The sequence below is a fragment of the Fukomys damarensis genome, unplaced genomic scaffold (assembly GCF_012274545.1).
Source record: "Fukomys damarensis isolate Sample0158 unplaced genomic scaffold, DMR_v1.0_HiC HiC_scaffold_27, whole genome shotgun sequence".
NCBI classification, from domain to species: Eukaryota; Metazoa; Chordata; class Mammalia; order Rodentia; family Bathyergidae; genus Fukomys; species Fukomys damarensis.
The window spans coordinates 27,549,965-27,568,629 of NW_022900939.1; the positions used below are offsets into that span (position 1 = coordinate 27,549,965).

At 42.6% G+C, this 18,665-nt stretch overlaps 1 protein-coding gene and 1 pseudogene across 4 annotated transcripts in view; one reads left to right on the top strand and one right to left on the bottom strand.

Moving 5' to 3' along the window:
* Window positions 1–8,777: 8,777 nt before the first annotated feature.
* Window positions 8,778–14,197, bottom strand: LOC104850615 (annotated as a pseudogene).
* Window positions 14,198–16,150: 1,953 nt separating this feature from the next.
* Window positions 16,151–18,665, top strand: part of Ror2 (receptor tyrosine kinase like orphan receptor 2) — a 48,750-nt gene continuing 46,235 nt past the window's right edge. For all 4 annotated transcript variants that reach the window (XM_010607608.3, XM_010607609.3, XM_010607611.1 and 1 more), the window contains exon 1: window positions 16,151–16,206. In XM_010607608.3, the coding sequence (XP_010605910.1) occupies window positions 16,158–16,206 (49 nt within the window). In that variant the 5' untranslated portion in view covers window positions 16,151–16,157. The remainder of the gene's footprint in view (window positions 16,207–18,665) is intronic.

The following is an 18,665-nucleotide window of genomic DNA, read 5'->3' on the forward strand; positions in this document are numbered from 1 at the left end:
CAGGCCTCTTGGACCCTATTGGTATTGTCTTTCTTTTTACGCTAGATAATCTCTCTTGACCTATCTATCTTCTAGTTCACTGATTTGTTTTTCTGCCCCCTCAAATCTGTTGTTGAACCCAGCTAGTGAATTTCAGATATAAAACTTTCAATTTTGGAATTTCTATTTCATTCTTTTACTTACTTTTTTATATTCTTTATTTTGGAAGATGAAGTTTTTATAATTTTACTTGATTCATTAGATATTCAGTTATTTGACCATATTTATAAAGCTTATGTAAAATCTTTGTTAAATCTAAATCTACCCCCTCAACAGTTTCTGTTGAATATTTTGTTCCTTTCTTTGTTTCATATTTCCTTGCATAGCTTGAAGACAAATAATGTTATGGCTTATCCCTCCCCCACCAAGCATCATCTGCTCATAGATGGGAATTTAGGATCTAAAGTAGCTGGATCTAGAATGTGTGAATATAGATTAAGGATGTGTGATAACTAAATTGGTTTAGCATAATTCTGGCCATGGGTAATGGAAACCTCACCCTGGATGTCAGTGGTGCCAATCAGTAGGCTTGCTGCTTGCTACCTCCTGCCTGCCCTGCCATGGACTATTTTTCCTCTGCAATGCTTCCCTGCTGTGCTGCTCTGGCTTGGAGCCAGTAGACTATGGACTGTGAGCTAAATAAACATTTCCTCCTTTAACTTGTGGGTGTCAAGTATTTTGTCCCAGCAAGGAGAAAGTTACCAAGACAGATAATAATATTTACTAACAATTTAGGGAGCATCCCAATTTGAGTAGCAAGCCCTGTGTCATTCAAAGCTTGCTGTTTGCTATTGTGTTTTGCCCTTACATTTTCCTCAGTTTGGTTCTTGATGGTGTTTTCTTGTTACTGTTATTTTGTTTTGCAGCATTGCCACACCAGTTCTGTGGTTTCTGTATTTACTGTAATGTGTGACCACTAAGTTACTTGTTATATTTTTCAAGGTTCTTTTTATTTTTAAAAAGAACCCCTGGCCACATCTGACCCAGGGTAATTGGATGGTTAGCCAGTCACTTATCAAGTTTCCTTGCCTCTGAGGAGCTTTTTGCTATGTGGATCTTTGTGAGACAGGCAGTCCACAAGACAGCTTTAGCATCTCTTCTGGATGACACTAGGCCTCAGAGTCTCCTAGAGATGAGTGATGAGTTCCTTCTCTATCCCCAGGTCTTTCCTGGGCATGTGCATAGCCTATGGATGCACATGTTCCCTCTATAAATGAGTAAGAATTTTTGAAGTTCCTTATTTGCTTTAATTCTTCCTTAGGACTTTATTTTACATTCTGGGTCAGGCTCATGATTACCACAGTTGTGTAGTCAGAGCATCAGACAGAGGAAGTGCTTCTGCAGCTTGGTGCTGTTGTGGTAATGCCCAGGGGTATCTACTCCCTGCCACCCTCCCTCCTCCGGCTTTACTGAGCTCTGAGTTAAATCCAGAGATTTCCCAGGTGCTGCAAGCCCAGACATAATATTGACTGAGCTGTGGGGATGGTACTTTTTACAGAGCTCCAAGATCCGCAGATCTCTTGGTTGTTTGCAAAGTTGGTGGCTTTTGGCTAACATGCTGCTGAGCTGACAGGGAAAGGGGATAGGAGTTGATAAGTTTAAAAAGTATAGACCTGGAATCTTACCGAGGTTCAGTAGTTGGGCAGGTGATTTTTTTCCTTTCATTTTGTAGTTTCTATTAATTCTTAAGAGTTGTGAAATTGATTTTATTTGTTTTCCCTGTATATTTGTTTATGAAGAGGGAGCGCAAGTTCATTCCGGCCTTGCGCCACATTCCGGAGATGGATTCTCCAGTGTGTCACTTTGCAACCTGGCATCTGTCACTAAGCAGAGTGCACTGGAGATTGCTCTGTTGCATGTGTGTTAGCCCTCAGCTCTGTTTCTGGGTCCACAGAATCTGGTAATGTTTTAAGGTTGTTAATTTATTTTTATTCATTTGAAGTTAGATTCAGTTGGAAACATGTGCTCATGGTTAAGAGAGGCTGTTGTCAGAGGTGATCCTCCCCTCATGGCTGTGGGGTGGGGGGTACCCCCTGTAGTTGGCAAGAGTAGGACATAGGGCCCAGGGTTGCAGAGGGACCCAGACCTGTAACACAGAGCATCTGCCTCCGAGAAAGGAAGTGACACAACACAGGTGATGTGGCCTTGGTGCAGCAACTGTGATCCCACATACCTGAAGTGCACATGATCTTGACTTTCATCTAAGCTAGACACTGGGCTTCTCAGAGTAGACACAATGCTACCTGGTCATCTCCAGTGTTGTCCAGTGCTTGTTATGCTGGGCACTGTTCCAGGTGCAAGACATTACAACAGCCTCTGCTGTGCTGTCCTGGAGCTTACCATCCTCTGATGTGAGACAGAGTGAACAGGTACACGTGCATGTGCACACATACACACACAACACATGTGCCCTGAAGATAACAGAGGAGAGCGGGCTCCAGATGGGCCAAGGGGTTTTAAATGAAGGCAGCTTAGGAAGCCTCATTTATAAGCTAAACCTGGAGAGGAGTCTGCCAGCTACCTTGGGAGGCACTTCCTAGCCAGGGGTGAGAAGAACTGCAAATTCCAGAGTGCGAGGTGCTGGGATTGGGGACACAAAATAGTCGCTTGAAAGTATTAAGGAGAGCAGGAAACCAGGGAGGCAATCACACTGTTAGGTTCATGGTATGCATATGTGGGCACGTAAGGGTTTGATGTTTTTAGTAGGATCAGGGAGAGCCTCACTCCAAGAAGTAGTATTATATGAGTAAGCTTTGTATAGCTTTGGTAGACTTTGTGCCTAAGTATGATTTACATATACAAAAGTATATATATTCCCAGTGTATAGTTTGATGAATTTTGTGTGCATGCCCACCTACCCAGCAGCCACACCAGTACCCAAAGAGCAAGCTTCCTTCTGTGCTTACCCAGGCATGACTCCAGAGGTGGTGTCCTCTGAGCCCACTTACTGGTGACTGCTGCTAGTAAGTGAATTGTACCAGAAATGCTCTTGATGTTTGGCATTTTCCTCTCATCCTGTCCTTCACAACATCACTCATAGTGTTGCAGTGAGTGTTTGAAGCCTTTGCTGCTTTGCAGAAAGCAGATGCTTGTCAAGGTGCAGGGCCAGCAGGGGGTTCTTTTAGAGCCACTTGTTGTAATCCTGTAGGGCTGGGAGCAGGTGGATCTCAGGGTCAGTGGGGTGAGGGTGAGAAGGAGTGGATTCTGGGAGCATCTGGAAAAAAGAGCAAGCACTTCTTGATGGATGGAATGTGGGATTTGAGGGAACAGGAGTCAAAGTCAAGTCCAGCATCTGTGACCTCAGTCAGAACAAGGTTAGAGTTAGTGTTTAGGAAGCGGGACTGCAGAGAGTAGATTTTGAGTTGGATCTGCCCAGCAGGGTTTGCCTGTGAGGTGCACAGTTGAAGGAGGGAGCAGTCTGGCCTGGGAAGATAGGTTGGGAGTTGTGTATATTTTGATATAGTTTAAAATAGGCCATCTAGGAGTCCAAGTTAAGACTGGGGAAGAGGAGAAAATGCAAAGCAGATGGAGGCAGGAAAAGATTCAGGCACACACAGACAGGTGAAGAGTTGGGAGGAAGATGTGCATAAATCAGGAAGCACTGTGTAAATGTCCAGTGAGGCCATTACCAAAAATGGCCACACAAGCTGTACAAGGCTGGGTTCCACATCCCTGGTGCCCTGGGCCCAATGTGCTGCTCGCTGGAGACCCAGAGTGGCAGTAATATAAATATTATGAGAGAAAGGAATGTCAGCCAAGAGAGAGGAACTAAAGAATTCACTTGAGAACAATGCTGGGATGAGGGGAGGTGCCCTTGCTACTGCTGGGAACCAGGCAAGGGATGTCAGAGGACAGCCACAACCACACATGTGTGCTGAGGGCTGGGGCCATCGGGTGGGGACATCTTCCTATAAGTAAGCAGTTGAAATGGGAAAGAGTTTAAAGGTGCTGGAGTCACAAACAGGTTGGTGACAATGCCCCTGGTCCGTGGGCAGGATAATTCCACTGACTCTTGCACTTTTCATGTTACTCTTTCTCATGCAAGTATTCCCTGCCAGTCTGATCTGGGCTGTCACAAAAATCACTTCAAATCAACATCAATTATGAAGACAAGCAGCACTAGTTGTTACAGGTTGAATCCTTCCCTGAAACTTTGGAATTTTAACCTCCTATGTCTCAGGATGTGACCTTATTTGGAGACAGGGTCTTCACATGGGTGGTTGAGCTATATAGATGGGTCATCAGGCTGGGATCTGATCGACTATGACTAGTGTTCATTACAAAAGTAGAAATCTGGACCTAGGGATGGACACCTGTAGAGGAATGACAATGTGAAGAAACACAAGAAGCTGGCTGTTGGCAGACCAAGGAGAGAGGTTAGGAACAGATCCTTCCTCACGGCCTAAAATGGAGCCCGCTCTTACACACCTTGACCTTGGATTCGAAATGTGCAGAACTGTGAGAGAATCAGCTCCTGTGGTTTAAGTTTCAGAGTTTGTGGTACTTTGTTATGATTCACCTGGAAAACTAAGACAGAGGCCACCTTTCAAGGTAACAGACTTTGACCTCAGTTGTTTCCTGGACTCTTGAGGTGAAGTTACCCATGAATTTTGGACCTATCTGGAAGGGCAGCCTCTGGCTACTAGGACTAGTGCGCAAGTCCTGGTGAGGGATTCTCCTGACCTCAAGGATTCATTCAGCCCACGCTAAAGCTTCTCTGGTCGGCCCTGAAAGCCCTTCACTCTCTGTTGTCCAGGGGGCAGTGTGTAGACCAAGGCCAAGAAAAGCAAACTTTCTTCATTGCCATAGGACAGTGCAGTTTGATTCTTTTTAGTTTTTTAAAAAATATCTTCCTCTACAACCACCTTTAATTAAAAACTGTCTTCATAGGATGAACTTCAAAGTGGAAAAGTGACTCTGTAATGGAAATATCTGATATCCAGAAGACTCTTCCACGAAACAAAATGACAAGATGTAATACACTTGAAGTATTTGCCTATTATTTCTGTTTGCTCCTTTTTTGCTGTCATTGGAGAAGAAACTAGCCATCATATTAGAGAAGGCAGGTAGGCCCAGTGTCTGCTGTCACAGTGAGGGGGTGGGATCTCACCTCAGCTGCATCTAGTAGGGGTGGCCTTTGCCAGGCCCATTGCAGCTAGCTGTAGGGGCTGTGGATGTTGGGAAAGAGAGAAAGTCCATGAAAGTCCCCAATTCAGCTGGCTGAGACCACGCAGCCTCCCTTGCTCTTCAGCCAAATTCACTTGGCCCCCAACAGTAGGCTTTTGTTGGAGGTTCTGGGGCCGTCAGAGGCAAAAGGTAGAAAAAGCTTTATGGAGGTGACATTAGAGAGAACAGCCCTGTACACAGTTCATTGGGAATTTACTATGTTTGCTGGAGAAGTAGGATCAAAGCCAAGGTTAAACCTGCAGGAGACACTGGTTACTCCATCTTCAAGTGGTTGAATTCTGTTTTATATTTTCAAAGCAGGCATCAGCTGGTCCTTTAAGGAATATAATAATATTTATTCAACTCAAAGTTAGACATAATTAAAATTAAAAATTACAAACTGCTAAGACCACTACCAATTAGATACTGGCAGCTCGCCCCAGATTCTGTATGGGTTTCTAGCTGGTGTAAGTTTTTAATAAGAGCATCCCCTGAAACTATCAGGTCTCTTCAGTGTTCCCATAGTCTGCCTCACCTAGTTTGCAGACTCTTGGACTCTCCTTTTTAGGACTTTATACTCTGCTCCATTCAAACTAAGTTTCACTTACTGCAGCATTCAGTGTCATGGATGATTTTGATTTGATGTGTTGCTGAGATAGCTGTAGTTCTGGAAAACATGACTGGAATTTGCAGTCGCAGTGGAGTGGGTTAGTGTGCTGCCTGAGCTTCCATGCCTGACAGCTCACAGTGAGCACCATCTTTGCTCTCCAGAGGCCCCTGGTTTGCAGCAGGTTCACCCTCTTGGACTGTGGTCTTTTTCTGCATCATGATTCCTTTGTTACATCCTGGAAATTATACCTTTTCATGAGGATGACCAAATCCAAGAATGCCAAGCTTTGGTGAATAAAATCTCACTAATTAAAAGGACTGCTTTGAAGTTGTCCGAAAGTTCCTTTTGAGGGCTGCATCTAATTATATCACACCCAGCACGCTGATTCAGCTCAACAGGTGAAAAAATTATTGGATGAAGTCTGAACAACAAAATGTGGTTAAAAGAAACACAAATCAAAAATTGAATAGCACTATGGATTCAAGTCCAAAGGCATAGGATGAACTTCATTAGTAAATTCTTGGTTAATAGTGTCTGCTATTAATGAGAGTGAGATTATTGTGTCACTGAAAAGAAAACTGGGAATCAGGACACACCCCTTGTCACTTTCCTGATACAGTTTCCTCTTTTCTTGGTGCTGTTTGAGAAGTGCATGTGCAAAAGATGTTTTCAGAAGGGTTTTGCTTTATTGGTACTCAGTGTCTGTTTATTAAAAATTCATACCTATTTGACGAGAGCCTGCACCTATGGCTGTTGTGCACCTTTGTGTGAAACTGATTGCTAACAAGCATTGTCAATACCAACACTGAGCCTTTTCCCTTTAGTCATTGTGCAGACACTAATGGCTTCAGCTTTGAATAGACAGGGCATTCATCAAGTGCTTCCAAGGATACACCATTGGTTCCTGCTTCTTTTAAGAAATGGTGTCACCATGTCAATGATGATTAGTGTAGAATTCAACCAAAAACTCTAACATTTTCCAGAATATTTTATTTCTAAGTGTTTGCTGGCATGTAGTATGAATCAATAATATGTTCAGTCCATTGAGTCTGGATCATACTTTAATTATTCAGTTAGTATTCATGATTAGCTTTGGGGCTGTTTCTAATGATGGCATTGTTAAGAATGTCAGGTGTTTGGAGATAGGATGCTTCATACAAGTCTTCCTTTAGCTGTGAGCGGTAGTTAGGGGTGGAACAAGGTTTTGGAATATATCATAAAGCTGTGATAGTATTACAGTGATCCCCTTTGGGTCCCATTTTCCCCACTTGGTAACATCCTACATGAGTGTAGAATGTTTCTCTCACAATGCTGATATGTTTGTTTTTGTTTTTGTTTTTTTTTTTGCTAACACCCATAGTATGCATATTTCCTTGGTTGTTATCTAATAGACTTTTTCTGTTTCAGGATTCCATATAAGATATCATCATGTTTTTTACTTCACTCCTGGCTGCAGTGTGTATTTCTGACATGGATAAAACTATGCTTTCGATGTAGCACTGCATTTTAAACAGCCACAACTTACATTTTTATTTCATGGGGCTGGGAGAGTAGCTTGGTGGTACAGTAGCTGCTAGCATCTGGCAGGCCCTAGGTTTGAACTGTAGTACTGTAAAGAAAATTTTAAGTAATTTCATATTAATAGTTCATATTAAATGTTTTTTTTCTTTTGACATTCAATACCTAATAAGAAGCTTACGGATCTCTGGTAACCTACTGAGGTTCCCAGAAGGCTTTGTTTCTGGTAGCCATAGTGCGTCATTTTGTGTGTTCAGCAAAAGTGGATCTAATGGAGAAAAGCTGGGCATGCTGTGCACACCCCACACCTGCCCCTTCTTGGCTGACACATGGCGCACCTGTCAGTGTTTCTCCAAAATGAAGAGCATGCGATTTCTCCTCCTTTTCAGCACTTAATAAGAAAGCCCTGTGGAATTAGGATGACAAGCCTACTGGTTGATTCTCTTCTCTGACGGAAGAGAAGGATCCCTGGCCATTTTTCAGCTTGTCCATTCAGCTTGAAGAGACATAGGCCTTGCCTAGGAGTTTGTCAGTTCGCCAGGATGAGAGGGTGTCTGCTCCAGGTAGAAACCCAATAGCTGTCCATGTAAAGAACTAGAACAGCACCCTTTATCCAAGGAGATGTGCTCCAAGAACCCCAGTGGATGCCTGGAATCTTGGATATTACTGAATCCTGTATATACTGTGTCTGTTTCTATGCATACAGATCTATAATAAAATTTAATGTATGAATTAGACACAATAAGAGCAACAACAATAATTAATAATAAAATGGACTATGTTAATCATATATTATAATAAAAGGTGAATTGTCTCTTTCTTGTGTCTTAAAATAGCCTATTGTACTGTACTCTTCCTGACGATGATGACAGTTTGAGGTGATACAGTGCTTCATGAGCTGAAGTCATTGACAAAGGCATTGTGACACAGCTTGAGGCTACTGCCAAGGTTTAAATGAACACTGACCCTGGGACATGAAGGTGGTTGATCTGATAAGCAACACCACCACTCAGTGACTAAGGGGCAGGTAATGTGTACACAATGGGACAGTGGGCACAGGCATGTTTCATACCCTCATGGGGAAGTTTGAGATCTTAACACACTACTCAGAATTGCATGCAGTTTAAAACTATGAACTATTTCTGGAATGTTCTGTGTAGTGTATCATATTGTAATTGACTGTGGATAGTGCAAACTGCAGAGAGAAAAACAAAAGATACAGGGAAGACTGCTGGGCTCAGGCTGGGTATGGAAGGGATGTTGCTGGATATATGAGCTATGACCAGCCATCAGTTAACCCAGACTGGCAATTGCCAAGGCAGGTCCCTCCCTTTCTCCCTCTTTTCTCCTCTCTTCCTCTTATTTTCAGTAAACAACTGTATGGTAAATTCAGATGACTTTCTCCCCTGGATTTTACCTAGGAGTGGTCTTTTTAATATTTTATTTAAGGATTTGGCACTTTTATACTAGTGTCAGCAATGTTAACCGTATCTTGGGATCTCAGGAAGATTCATATTCTTTACAGCTGATACAGCATGGGCTGGAGCTCCTGTTAAGCCAAGCTTAGATTTTCCCAGTTTATTTTGTACTTCAATTTGTGTAACAATTTCATGTTGGTCTCCAATACCATTCTCCCCATCACTATTTCCACAATAATATTGTGAACCTTGTCTACATGAAAAATTAAATCCAGTTCACATTTGTGTAAACATTTCCTCAAGCACTCGAATTAGATGTAAAATACCAAGTGAACACAGAACACAAAATATAGTGTTGTGCAATGTGTATAAATCAGATTGTTGTCAGATCCTCCAGTTAATTAGATTTAACTCTATAGGTCACAGTAAGTTATACAGCTTAAGACTGATTACTAAAATCTTTCTAGAATAGTGCAAACACTTTCATCTCTCTTATATACCAAACAGAAAGTCTCCTTGATGATTTGCTGCTGTGTATCTTCACTGTTGGGCTGATAGAACTTGGAGAGCTGCTGCTTCCTGTAGTTGTTGAGATCTTGGCATGGACTGGGTTGACCTGGTGCACGTTGGGGGCCAGGGTCTCCTTTACATTATTCTTAACCCTTTTTAGGGATAGGAGGAGTCCTCTTGGGATCCCCTGAAAACATGAGGCCACTTCTCACTTGTCCCCATTGTCCTTGTTCACACATCTGCTCACCACATGTCAGAAGGTACCAGTGTCTTCAGAGAGGACAACCATTCTGTCCTATAAACTTTATTTGGTTCTTTAATTTCAAAATATAAGTCATGTCCTTTCTAGGTTAGCAAATAATAGCAAAGTCTGGTTTTCTGGAAACTGCAGGGTCAGTTCCAAGGCTCCTGGTGAGTGGGCAGCCTGAGAGTGTTCCCCGTATCTGGTCTGCAGAGGAAATCACTCTCAGCCTGAGATTTGTCCACACCCAAGTCCCAGTGCTCATGGAGCTCTATTAGCCTAGTGGACTGCTTGCAACTTCACCTGATTTCTCCAAAGATATAGATAATACACTTTTGCTCATATGGCCCTCAAATCCTTCTTAGGATAGCAGGTGAGGCTGAAAGAAACAAATCAAACCTCTCTGTTTGAGTAGCAGAACACATTCCTAGGCTTGGAGAACTAGTGATAATAATCATAAGCAGTACATGTGCACATACGTCCACATGTCATTTTTCCACAGTGGAACTGGGATACCAGAGCTTATTTTTCTTTTTCTTTAGGGTGCGTATTTATTTAACTGCTTCACAATACTTGTCTATTTCTAAGCAGTTAACAGTTTTTATGCCTCTTTTGAATGTACAGTGGACCCTCGAGTAGTGAGTGGACTGATATATGAGTAGATTGGGTTCCAACCGGAATTTTAGTTTTACTAGAAAGGCTTGAGTTATGACCTGAAAGTCAGACAGTTGTGCTTCCAGATGGTCTCAGATGCATATTTTATCCTTAAAGAGTTCTGGAAGGAATATGATAACATCCTTTCCAGTGTGGGATTAATCGAGAAATCCTGGGCCAATGTCTCTCCAAGGAGCCTGAGATCTGCCTGAAAGAAAGTAGCCTAAAATTATAAAAGGGAGACCTTGAAGGCTGAGTAGAGGAGCCTGGGCCTTCACTTGATCAACTTCAGTAACAACCAGCCCCCATGAATGAATTCAGTTCACTGACATTCATCGTTGGTAATTTTCACCTATATAATCTATCTTGGTTCTTATTTTTTTCCTCATTCCTCTACCCTCCCATCAACCCCTCCACTTCTCCCTATTTACAAACACTTTGTTTCCATTTTTTTCATTTTCTCATATTAATTTCAGTCCCTACTTTCCTTTCCCCTACCTCTCCAACTTTCCCTTACCCCTTTTCTTACTGTTTCACATTATTATACCTTTTATTATTATATACCTTATTATTATACCTTTTAGTCCTTATTTACACTTTCAGTTTCTTACACAAGAGAAACTTTGGTAGTTACATATGTGTTCTATTTCTTTCACTTAAGAGTATGGCCTCAATGTGCATCTTTTCAGCTATAAATGCCTCTAATTTCTCATTCTTTATGGCTGAGTAGCACTTAATTTTATTTTTAAAAATGCACACATATTTTCTTTATCCCATCTCCAGTTGATGGGCAGTTAGGCTGCTTCCAAATTTTAGCTTTTATAAAGTGTGCTGGTATGAACATGGGTGCACATATATTGCTGTGGTGTAATTGTTTTAATTCTTTTGGGAAGATACCCAGTGGGGGAATAGCTGGGTCAAATGGGACTTCCATTCAGGGATTTAGCTCAGTAGTTCTGCCACCTGCCTTGCAAGCACAAGGTCCTAAGTTTAATCCCGGATACCAAATGGGACTTCCAATCCTAGTTCTTTGAAGTATTTCTATACTTACTTCCACAGTGATTGCACCAGTCTACACTCCACCAGCAGTGGAGCAATGTTCCGCTTTCCTAACAGCCCTGTCAACATTTGTTATTGGTTGATTTCATGATAAGCAGCCATTCTTTGTGGGGTGAGTTACAATCTCAGTATTGTTTTCATTTGCATTTCTTGAATGACCAGTGCTGTTGAACATTTTTTCATGTGTTTATTTGCTATTTCTACTTCTTTGAGAAATGTCTGTTCATTTCTGATGCCCATTGTTGGATTGGTTGCTCAGATTTTTAAAGTTCTTTATATATTCTAGATAGTAGACCTTCATCTGAGGAACAGCTGGTAAAATATTTTCCCACATTGTGGTTCATCTCTTCATTTTGTTGGTGGTTTCTCATGCCTTGCAGAAATTTGTTTGTTTGTTTGTTTTTTTAGCACGGATCTAACTCAGGACCTTGCCCTTGACGGCAGGCGGTGCCACCACTGAGCTAAATCCTTGGCCCCCAAAAGCTTTTTAATAAGAGATCCAACTTGTTGATTGTTTCTGTGAATTCACATGCAATTGGGTTTTTGTTCATAAAATGCTTTCCTACACCAATGTCTTCAAGAGTTCTACCTAACATCTCTTCCACCTGATTTAGTGTTTCTGTTTCATTATTTAGATCTTTAATCCAATAATTAGATCTTTAAAATCTTTTGATTTTAGCTTAGTGCATGGTGAGAGATATAGGTCTAGTTTTAATCTTTGGTAAATTGAAACCCAGTTTTCCAACATTATTTTTTAAAGAGGCTATCCTTCCTCCAGTGAGGGGTGCTTGGCTCCTTTGTCAAAATGAGGTGGCTGAGTGTGTCTGGAGTTGTTTCTGCATCATCTAATCTGTCCCACTAGTACTCAGGTCTGTTTCTTTACCAGTACCATGCTGTTTTTATCACAGTAGCTTTGTAGTATAGTTTCAAGTTGGGGATTGTGATACCCATTACCTTTTCTTTATTGCTAGAATAGTTTTTGCTATTCTGGATTTCTTCTTGCTTCAAATTAATTTTTGTATTGTTTTCTCAAGGTCCATGAAGTGTGTTGCTGGAATTTCAATTGGGATTGCATTTAATCTATATGGTAGTTTTGGCAGTGGCCATTTTCACTATAATGATTCTTACTACCCAGGAGCAAGGGATGTGTTTCCATTTTCTGATATCCTCTCCAATCTCTTTTTCAGAGTGCAGTGGTTTTCAGATTAGAAGTCTTTGATTTCTTTTGTTAGGTTAATTCCTAGCTATTTCAATTTTTTGGATGCTATTGTGAAAGGAATTGTTTGCCCCATTTCTCTCTCAGTGAGCCTGTTGTAATTGTACAGGAAAGATATTGATTTTTGTGTGTTGACCTTGCATTCAGCTACTTTATTGAATTTGATTATTAAGTCTAGAAGACTTTCAGTGGAATTCTTGGGGTCTTCTATATAGTGTCACGTCATCTGCAAATAATGACAACTTGACTTCTTCATTTCCTATCTTTATTCCTTTTGTTTCTTTCTCTTATCTAATTGCTGTGGCTAATGTTTCCAAAACTATACTGAACAGGAGTGGTGATAGTGGACATCCTTGTCTTGTTTCTGATTTTAATGTGAAGGATTTCAGTTTTTGACTGTTTACTGTTATGGTGGCTGTTGGTTTTCATAGATGGCTTTTATCAAATTGAGGTAGAGACCATCTATACCAATTTTCTGTAGGGTTTTTATCAGAAATGTGTATTGGATTTTGTTGAATCCTTTTTCTGTATCTATTGAGATGAACATAGATTTTCATCCTTGACTCTACTAATATAGTGTATTACGTTTATTGATTTATATATGTTGAACCATCCCTGCATCCCTGGAATGAATCCCACTTGGTCATGATATATATGATCTTCTTAATGATCTTCTGTATTCTATTTTTCAGTATCTTATTAAGGATTTTTACATCTATGTTCCTTAGTGAGATTGGCCTATGGTTCTCCTTTTTGGTTGGGTCTTTGTCAGCTTTTTGGATCAAGGTGATACTTGCTTCCAGGAATGAATTTGGGAGTATTGCTTCCCTTTCAGTTTTGTTTGAGTTTAAACAGTAGTTCTTCTCTAAATGTCTTGAAGAATTCAGCAGTGAAGCCATCAGGGCCCAGGCTTTTCTTAGTTGGTAAGTTTTTAATAATACTTTCAATTTCATTGACTGATACTAGGTTGTTTAGAATCTTTGTTCAATTTTGATAATTCATATGTATCTAGGAATCTGTCCATTTCTTCTGTATTTTCCGTCTTACTGGCATATAGGTTCTCAAGGTAGGTATTGATGAGCCTCTGGATTTCTGTTGGGTCTATTGTGATTTAATGCTTTCATTCCTAATTGCATAGATTTGGGCCTCTTTGCTTTTTTTTTTTTTTTTAAGGTTTGTTAAGGGTTTGTCAATTTTGTTTGTTTATTCTTTTGAAAAACCAACTCTGCTTCATTGATTTGTGTGTGTGTGTGTGTGTGTGTTTGTATGTGTGTGTGTGTGTCATTCTTTTAGTCTCCATTGCATTGATTTTTGCTCTGATCTTTATAATTTCCTCCCTTTTATGGGCTTTGGGTTTTTCCTGCTCTAATTTTTCTAGAAGCTTGAGATTCATCATCAGGTTGTTTAGTGGAGCTTACTCTGTTTTGCTATTATGAGTATTCACTGCTATGAATTTTCTTCATAAGACTGCTTTCATTGTATCCCATAGATTCTGATATATTGTATTGGCATTATCATTTAATTGTAGAAACTGATTTCTTCTTTAATTTGTGGCCTCTATCAGTACTGTGCTACCTACCTTCTGTCTGTAAATTTGCCCCCTCTAGGGATCTCACATGAGTGTAGTCATATAGTGTTTGTCCTTTTGTGTCTGTAGCATGTGCCAGAATCTCCTCCTGTAATACTGGATGATACTCTTCCATGTGTGGACTGGTCTTTGACAGGATTTTGATGTCATAAACCCCAGCTCTCTCCACAAAGCACATTGTCGAGTCCCCTGTGACTTCACCATTTCTGGCCCTGCAGTTAGTTGGCCCCCATTGAGGCCTAGGTTTTAGGTGAAGCTTGGAAGGAAATGAGTAGTTAGGGGGCCAGTTGGGAAATGGAGGCAGACTCTGCGAGGTTTCCAGCAGCCTCACCTTCCCACCCTTCCCACAAGATATGGGAACAGTGCGCACCTCAGTGTGGATTTGAACCAGAGTGTTCAATCCAGAGCAGGTGGAGTCCGTGCTTGGCCCTAATGTTGAGTGCACTTGAGGTGGCTACTCCTTCTGACACCCACGGCCCTCTCTGGGGCAGGCAGTGCATGTTGGGGAGGGATTAGTTTGCAGTTTTAAAGATGAAAGATTTCTGTCATTTACTGTTGTGGGACAGATTCATACAGGGCTGCCAGTGGGTTTGGGGTTGGCCTCGGAGAAGAGTTGCTTAAGAAATTCTCCAATTCTGAATTCATGGCCTGTTTACCAAGTATCTCAGTCTGGAGGGTAGCCCATGGATTTTTTTTTTTTTCTTGTCTTTTCTTTTGTTGTTTTTTGTTTGTTTGTTGTGTTTTTTAAATGTATTTTAGCAGCCCCTGCTTGTATTTCTTCCTTTCTCTTTCTTTCATTACCTGCTGCCCCTCCACCATGACCCTTGGCTTTGCTCTGGAGGTAACTTCCTGTCTGTGCTATGGGGCAGTGAGTGGCTGCTCTATTGTGAAGTAGGGTTAAAAGCCACTTTACTTTTGTATCATCTGATATAACTGACATCCTCTAGGGGTCACCGTGATGCCTTACTCCTCTGCCTTTGACTTTGCTGGAGAAGAAAATCAAACACCCTTGAAGTGAGAACTTGTGTGTTGAATTTTTTTTCCAGGTGAAGTGGAGGTTCCAGATCCCAGGGACACTTTGGGACATCTTGATGGACAAGAAGGTCCTATTCCCACTCTGAAAGGTAAGCTGGGAACAGAAGTGCTCTTTGCAAGTTTCCAGAACATTATGTAACCCATTCATTTGAAATACACACGGGTGGGTCTAGCTGAATTAATGGTGGTGGTGGTGGTAGTGGTGGTGGTGGTAGTGGCCGTCTCCGGGTCAGTGCTGCCCCCTATCATGAGGAATGTGGAATGGCTCCTGGATGCTGCTGCTTAACCAAGCTGTATTGGGGCTCCTGGGGGCTGTGGGCTGTGGGGAGCAGCACTAGTTCTTTGCGCACTGGCCCAGAGGTAGGCATGTCTGAGGCAAGTGTGAATGCTCCTCCATGCTGCCATCAGGATAGTCCTGCTCCCTTGCTGCCAGGTCCTTTCTGGAAAATGTGCTGTTGACAATTTGCTCACACTGTGAATATCCTTGGGTCAAACGGGTACAGATCAGCTACATGAGAATATAACACATCTCCTAACTCACATCCCATCACTGCATATACCCAGAGTGTCTCAGTTATCACAGGCTGCCAGGGTAATTTTCTCTGTGCCAGAGGCTGGAAGTTCAAGATCAAAGGACAAGCCTGGGAAGGGCCTTCTTCCTACCTTAAAAAGAGCTGGGCCATCTCCTTATATGGCCCTCACAAGGTGGACAGAGAGAAAGCTCTCTGATTCTTCCATAAGGACATGCATGCCATCATGGGCCCCCAAACTCCTGGCTTCATCTAAACCCAGTATCCCTCTGGCAAGTACTATCACATGGGCTAGGGCTTTATCATATGATTTTTGGAGGAGCACAAATATGTCCTGTCTTATTTCTCTGTTCCAACACAATTCTAGAGGCCTGGAAGCCCAATGTCCAGGTGCTGGTGTCTGGCAAGGTGCTGTGTCAACACAGCAAGGGCAACACATGTCAAGGCAGACAAACAGTGCCAGCCTACCTCTCCCTCTCCTTTCCACTTCTTATGAAGTGTACAATGCCATCAGGGAGGTCCCACCCTCATGACCTCATCTCATCTTGATCACTGCCCACATGAATCTGGGAGATGCACCTAAACCGTAGCACCTCACAGTTGCTGCTCTGTGCACACCTGGGTAAAGTCAATTGTGTGTGTGTGTGTGTGTGTGTGTGTGTGAGTGTGCATACATGTGGTGGAGATGGAACCTGAAGCCTTCTGCACTCTAGACAAACTCTCTGTCCCTGAGCTGTACTCCCAGTCTGGTGGCTTTAAATCAAAGCTCTATGGTCCATGTAGTGTAGAGAAAGTGCAGCTGTGTGGGGCCCCTTTGAGCAGCACTCCCTGTAGGATGTCAGTGAGGGTTGCATAGAGCTCCTAACAGCCCTCATGAAGTGGCCCTAGTAGTGTACTCATTGTGGGAGAGACTTTTAGGAGATGCAAGCCCTGGCATGCCCACCAGATCTGCTGTTTGCCTGTGGGATTCTCGGCCAGATTTCATGTCACCCCATGGACATAGTGGCTGAGGTTCTGAAGTTTTGATGAGCACAGTGGACCTCAGAAATACATTTCCTGAGGAAGTTCAGCTTTTTGACAGATTGATTATCATCACATCTCTCCAGAACCTGACTTAACCCCCAGTACAGATAGTCCATGAACATTAACCGATGGATACCCTCCCACATGTCCTGGCTCTGCTCCAGGGCCTGATGGCAGAGTGTGAGCTCTGTCTTATGGAGTTTATAAGACAGGGGAGAGCAGGCATCGTAAGGGAAAGCCATCAAGTTGTCACAGAATTTCATTCGAAAGTAGCCTGAGGAAAGGGATCAGGTTGTGGAGCTCTAGAAGGAGAAGTGGCAGCCTGATCTGGGGACAGACTGATGTACCAAGATCTGAAGTGCAGGTGTCACCCAGTGATGGTGGGAGGGAAGTGTGTCTTGCATGGGCAAGGGCTGGAGGCAGATAATACTTGGTGCCTTGGAAACAAAGAAGGGAAGTGGCATAGCTGATGGGCAGAGAAGTGGCAGTGGGAGAGGGCAGAGGTCAGCAGGTTATCCCTGTGGTATGGTTTAAGCTGCCAGCCACATGTGACATTTTTAATCTTATCAATCAAAACAAATTAGGAACTCAGCTACTCAGTCCTGTTACCTGAATATATGTGGCCAGCAGCTCTCATAATAAGCTGACACAGATCTGGAACATTCCAGCCACACAAGAAGTGCCCTTGGGGTAAGCCAGGCTGCATCCTGCACAGGTCTTGAGGACAGAAGAGAAATGTGTGTTTTACTGATAACTGTCAAAAGTATCTAGCCTGGGAGGTGTAGGATTGGATTCACTCAATGAAGAGGTGGCACTGGCAGCCCCATGGGATAACAGGGGGAAAAGCAGAGGGTCATGTAGAGGCAGGAGGGGCTGCGTGATCCAAGATATGGTAGCAAATTTTATGTGTAATCATACTGTGAGGCTGTGATCCTTCCTGTGAAACATGTCTCAGCCTGTTCTGAGATGCACTGTGAAATTATATTTTCTGGGTAGGGAGGTACAAGGGTGTCCTTGTGGGCCTGTCTGGCCATGGTGGAGATGCAGTCTCTATTAAAATGCAGTCATCATACATAAGCCCCATGAAGTAGAAACACCCATGACTCACCTCAGTGGAAGTTGTATTTGTTTATCAAGGTGTAGCAATGACTGTGGGCTAATGTGTAACAGAAATTTTTGTTTTCATTCATGTGCAGGCTCCAGACATTTATAGGACAAATTAAGATCCTTGGGCTGGGATTCTTTGACCTCCCTTTTTGGTCTTTGAGCAACTGATTAGGCTTAGAAGAGTAGGATGCTTTCTAATGAGTTTTTTGTTTATTTGGGACTTGATTACTTCCTGACTGTTTTTGTTGTTAATCCACAAGTGATTGGGTGCTTTTGTGAGTCTGCAGTGCAGATAGGATTTTTAATCAGAGTTTGGAAGTTTGCCTTGAACCTCTCTAGTGTATGTAAAGAATGATTGCAGAAGGTAGCTGTCAAGTAGGCATGTGTGTGCCTGTGTGTATGTACATATACATACTTATAAAAAAGAAGTGCAGAGAGAAAGCAGACAACCCCAGAGCTGTGTGGGCCATGCTTCTTGCAGTGGCTGTGTAGAAGTACACAGTTCAGCATCAAACACAGAAACACACAGTTTGCAGAAGACAGGCCTGGTGGAGGTGGCCCCATATCATGCCCTGGCACTGGGCCTTGAATACAGTTCTGCTCTGGCCCAGTCTCCCTAGCCTTGGCAGGTATAAAAGGCCTTGTTTGTTAGCTCACAGCAGGCACCCAGAGCAGTGGCTACTGCTGGTACCATGTGGAGTGTTCCCACCATGACTGTCGTGGGTCTACCAGTTTCTATGGCTAGGACCTCAGCACTTTCAAAGAGACAGGACTCCCAGGAAACTGACTCCCAGGAGTTCCGGAGTGGCTTGGGGATCCTAGGCTTCCCCTTGCAATCTTATTTTCTGCTTCTGTGGCATGAATTTTCATCCTCTGGGTGTTATGGCACAAAAGGATACTCCTTCTTCCCTTCCTTCCTTCTTCCCTCCCTCCCTCCCTCCCTCCCTCCTT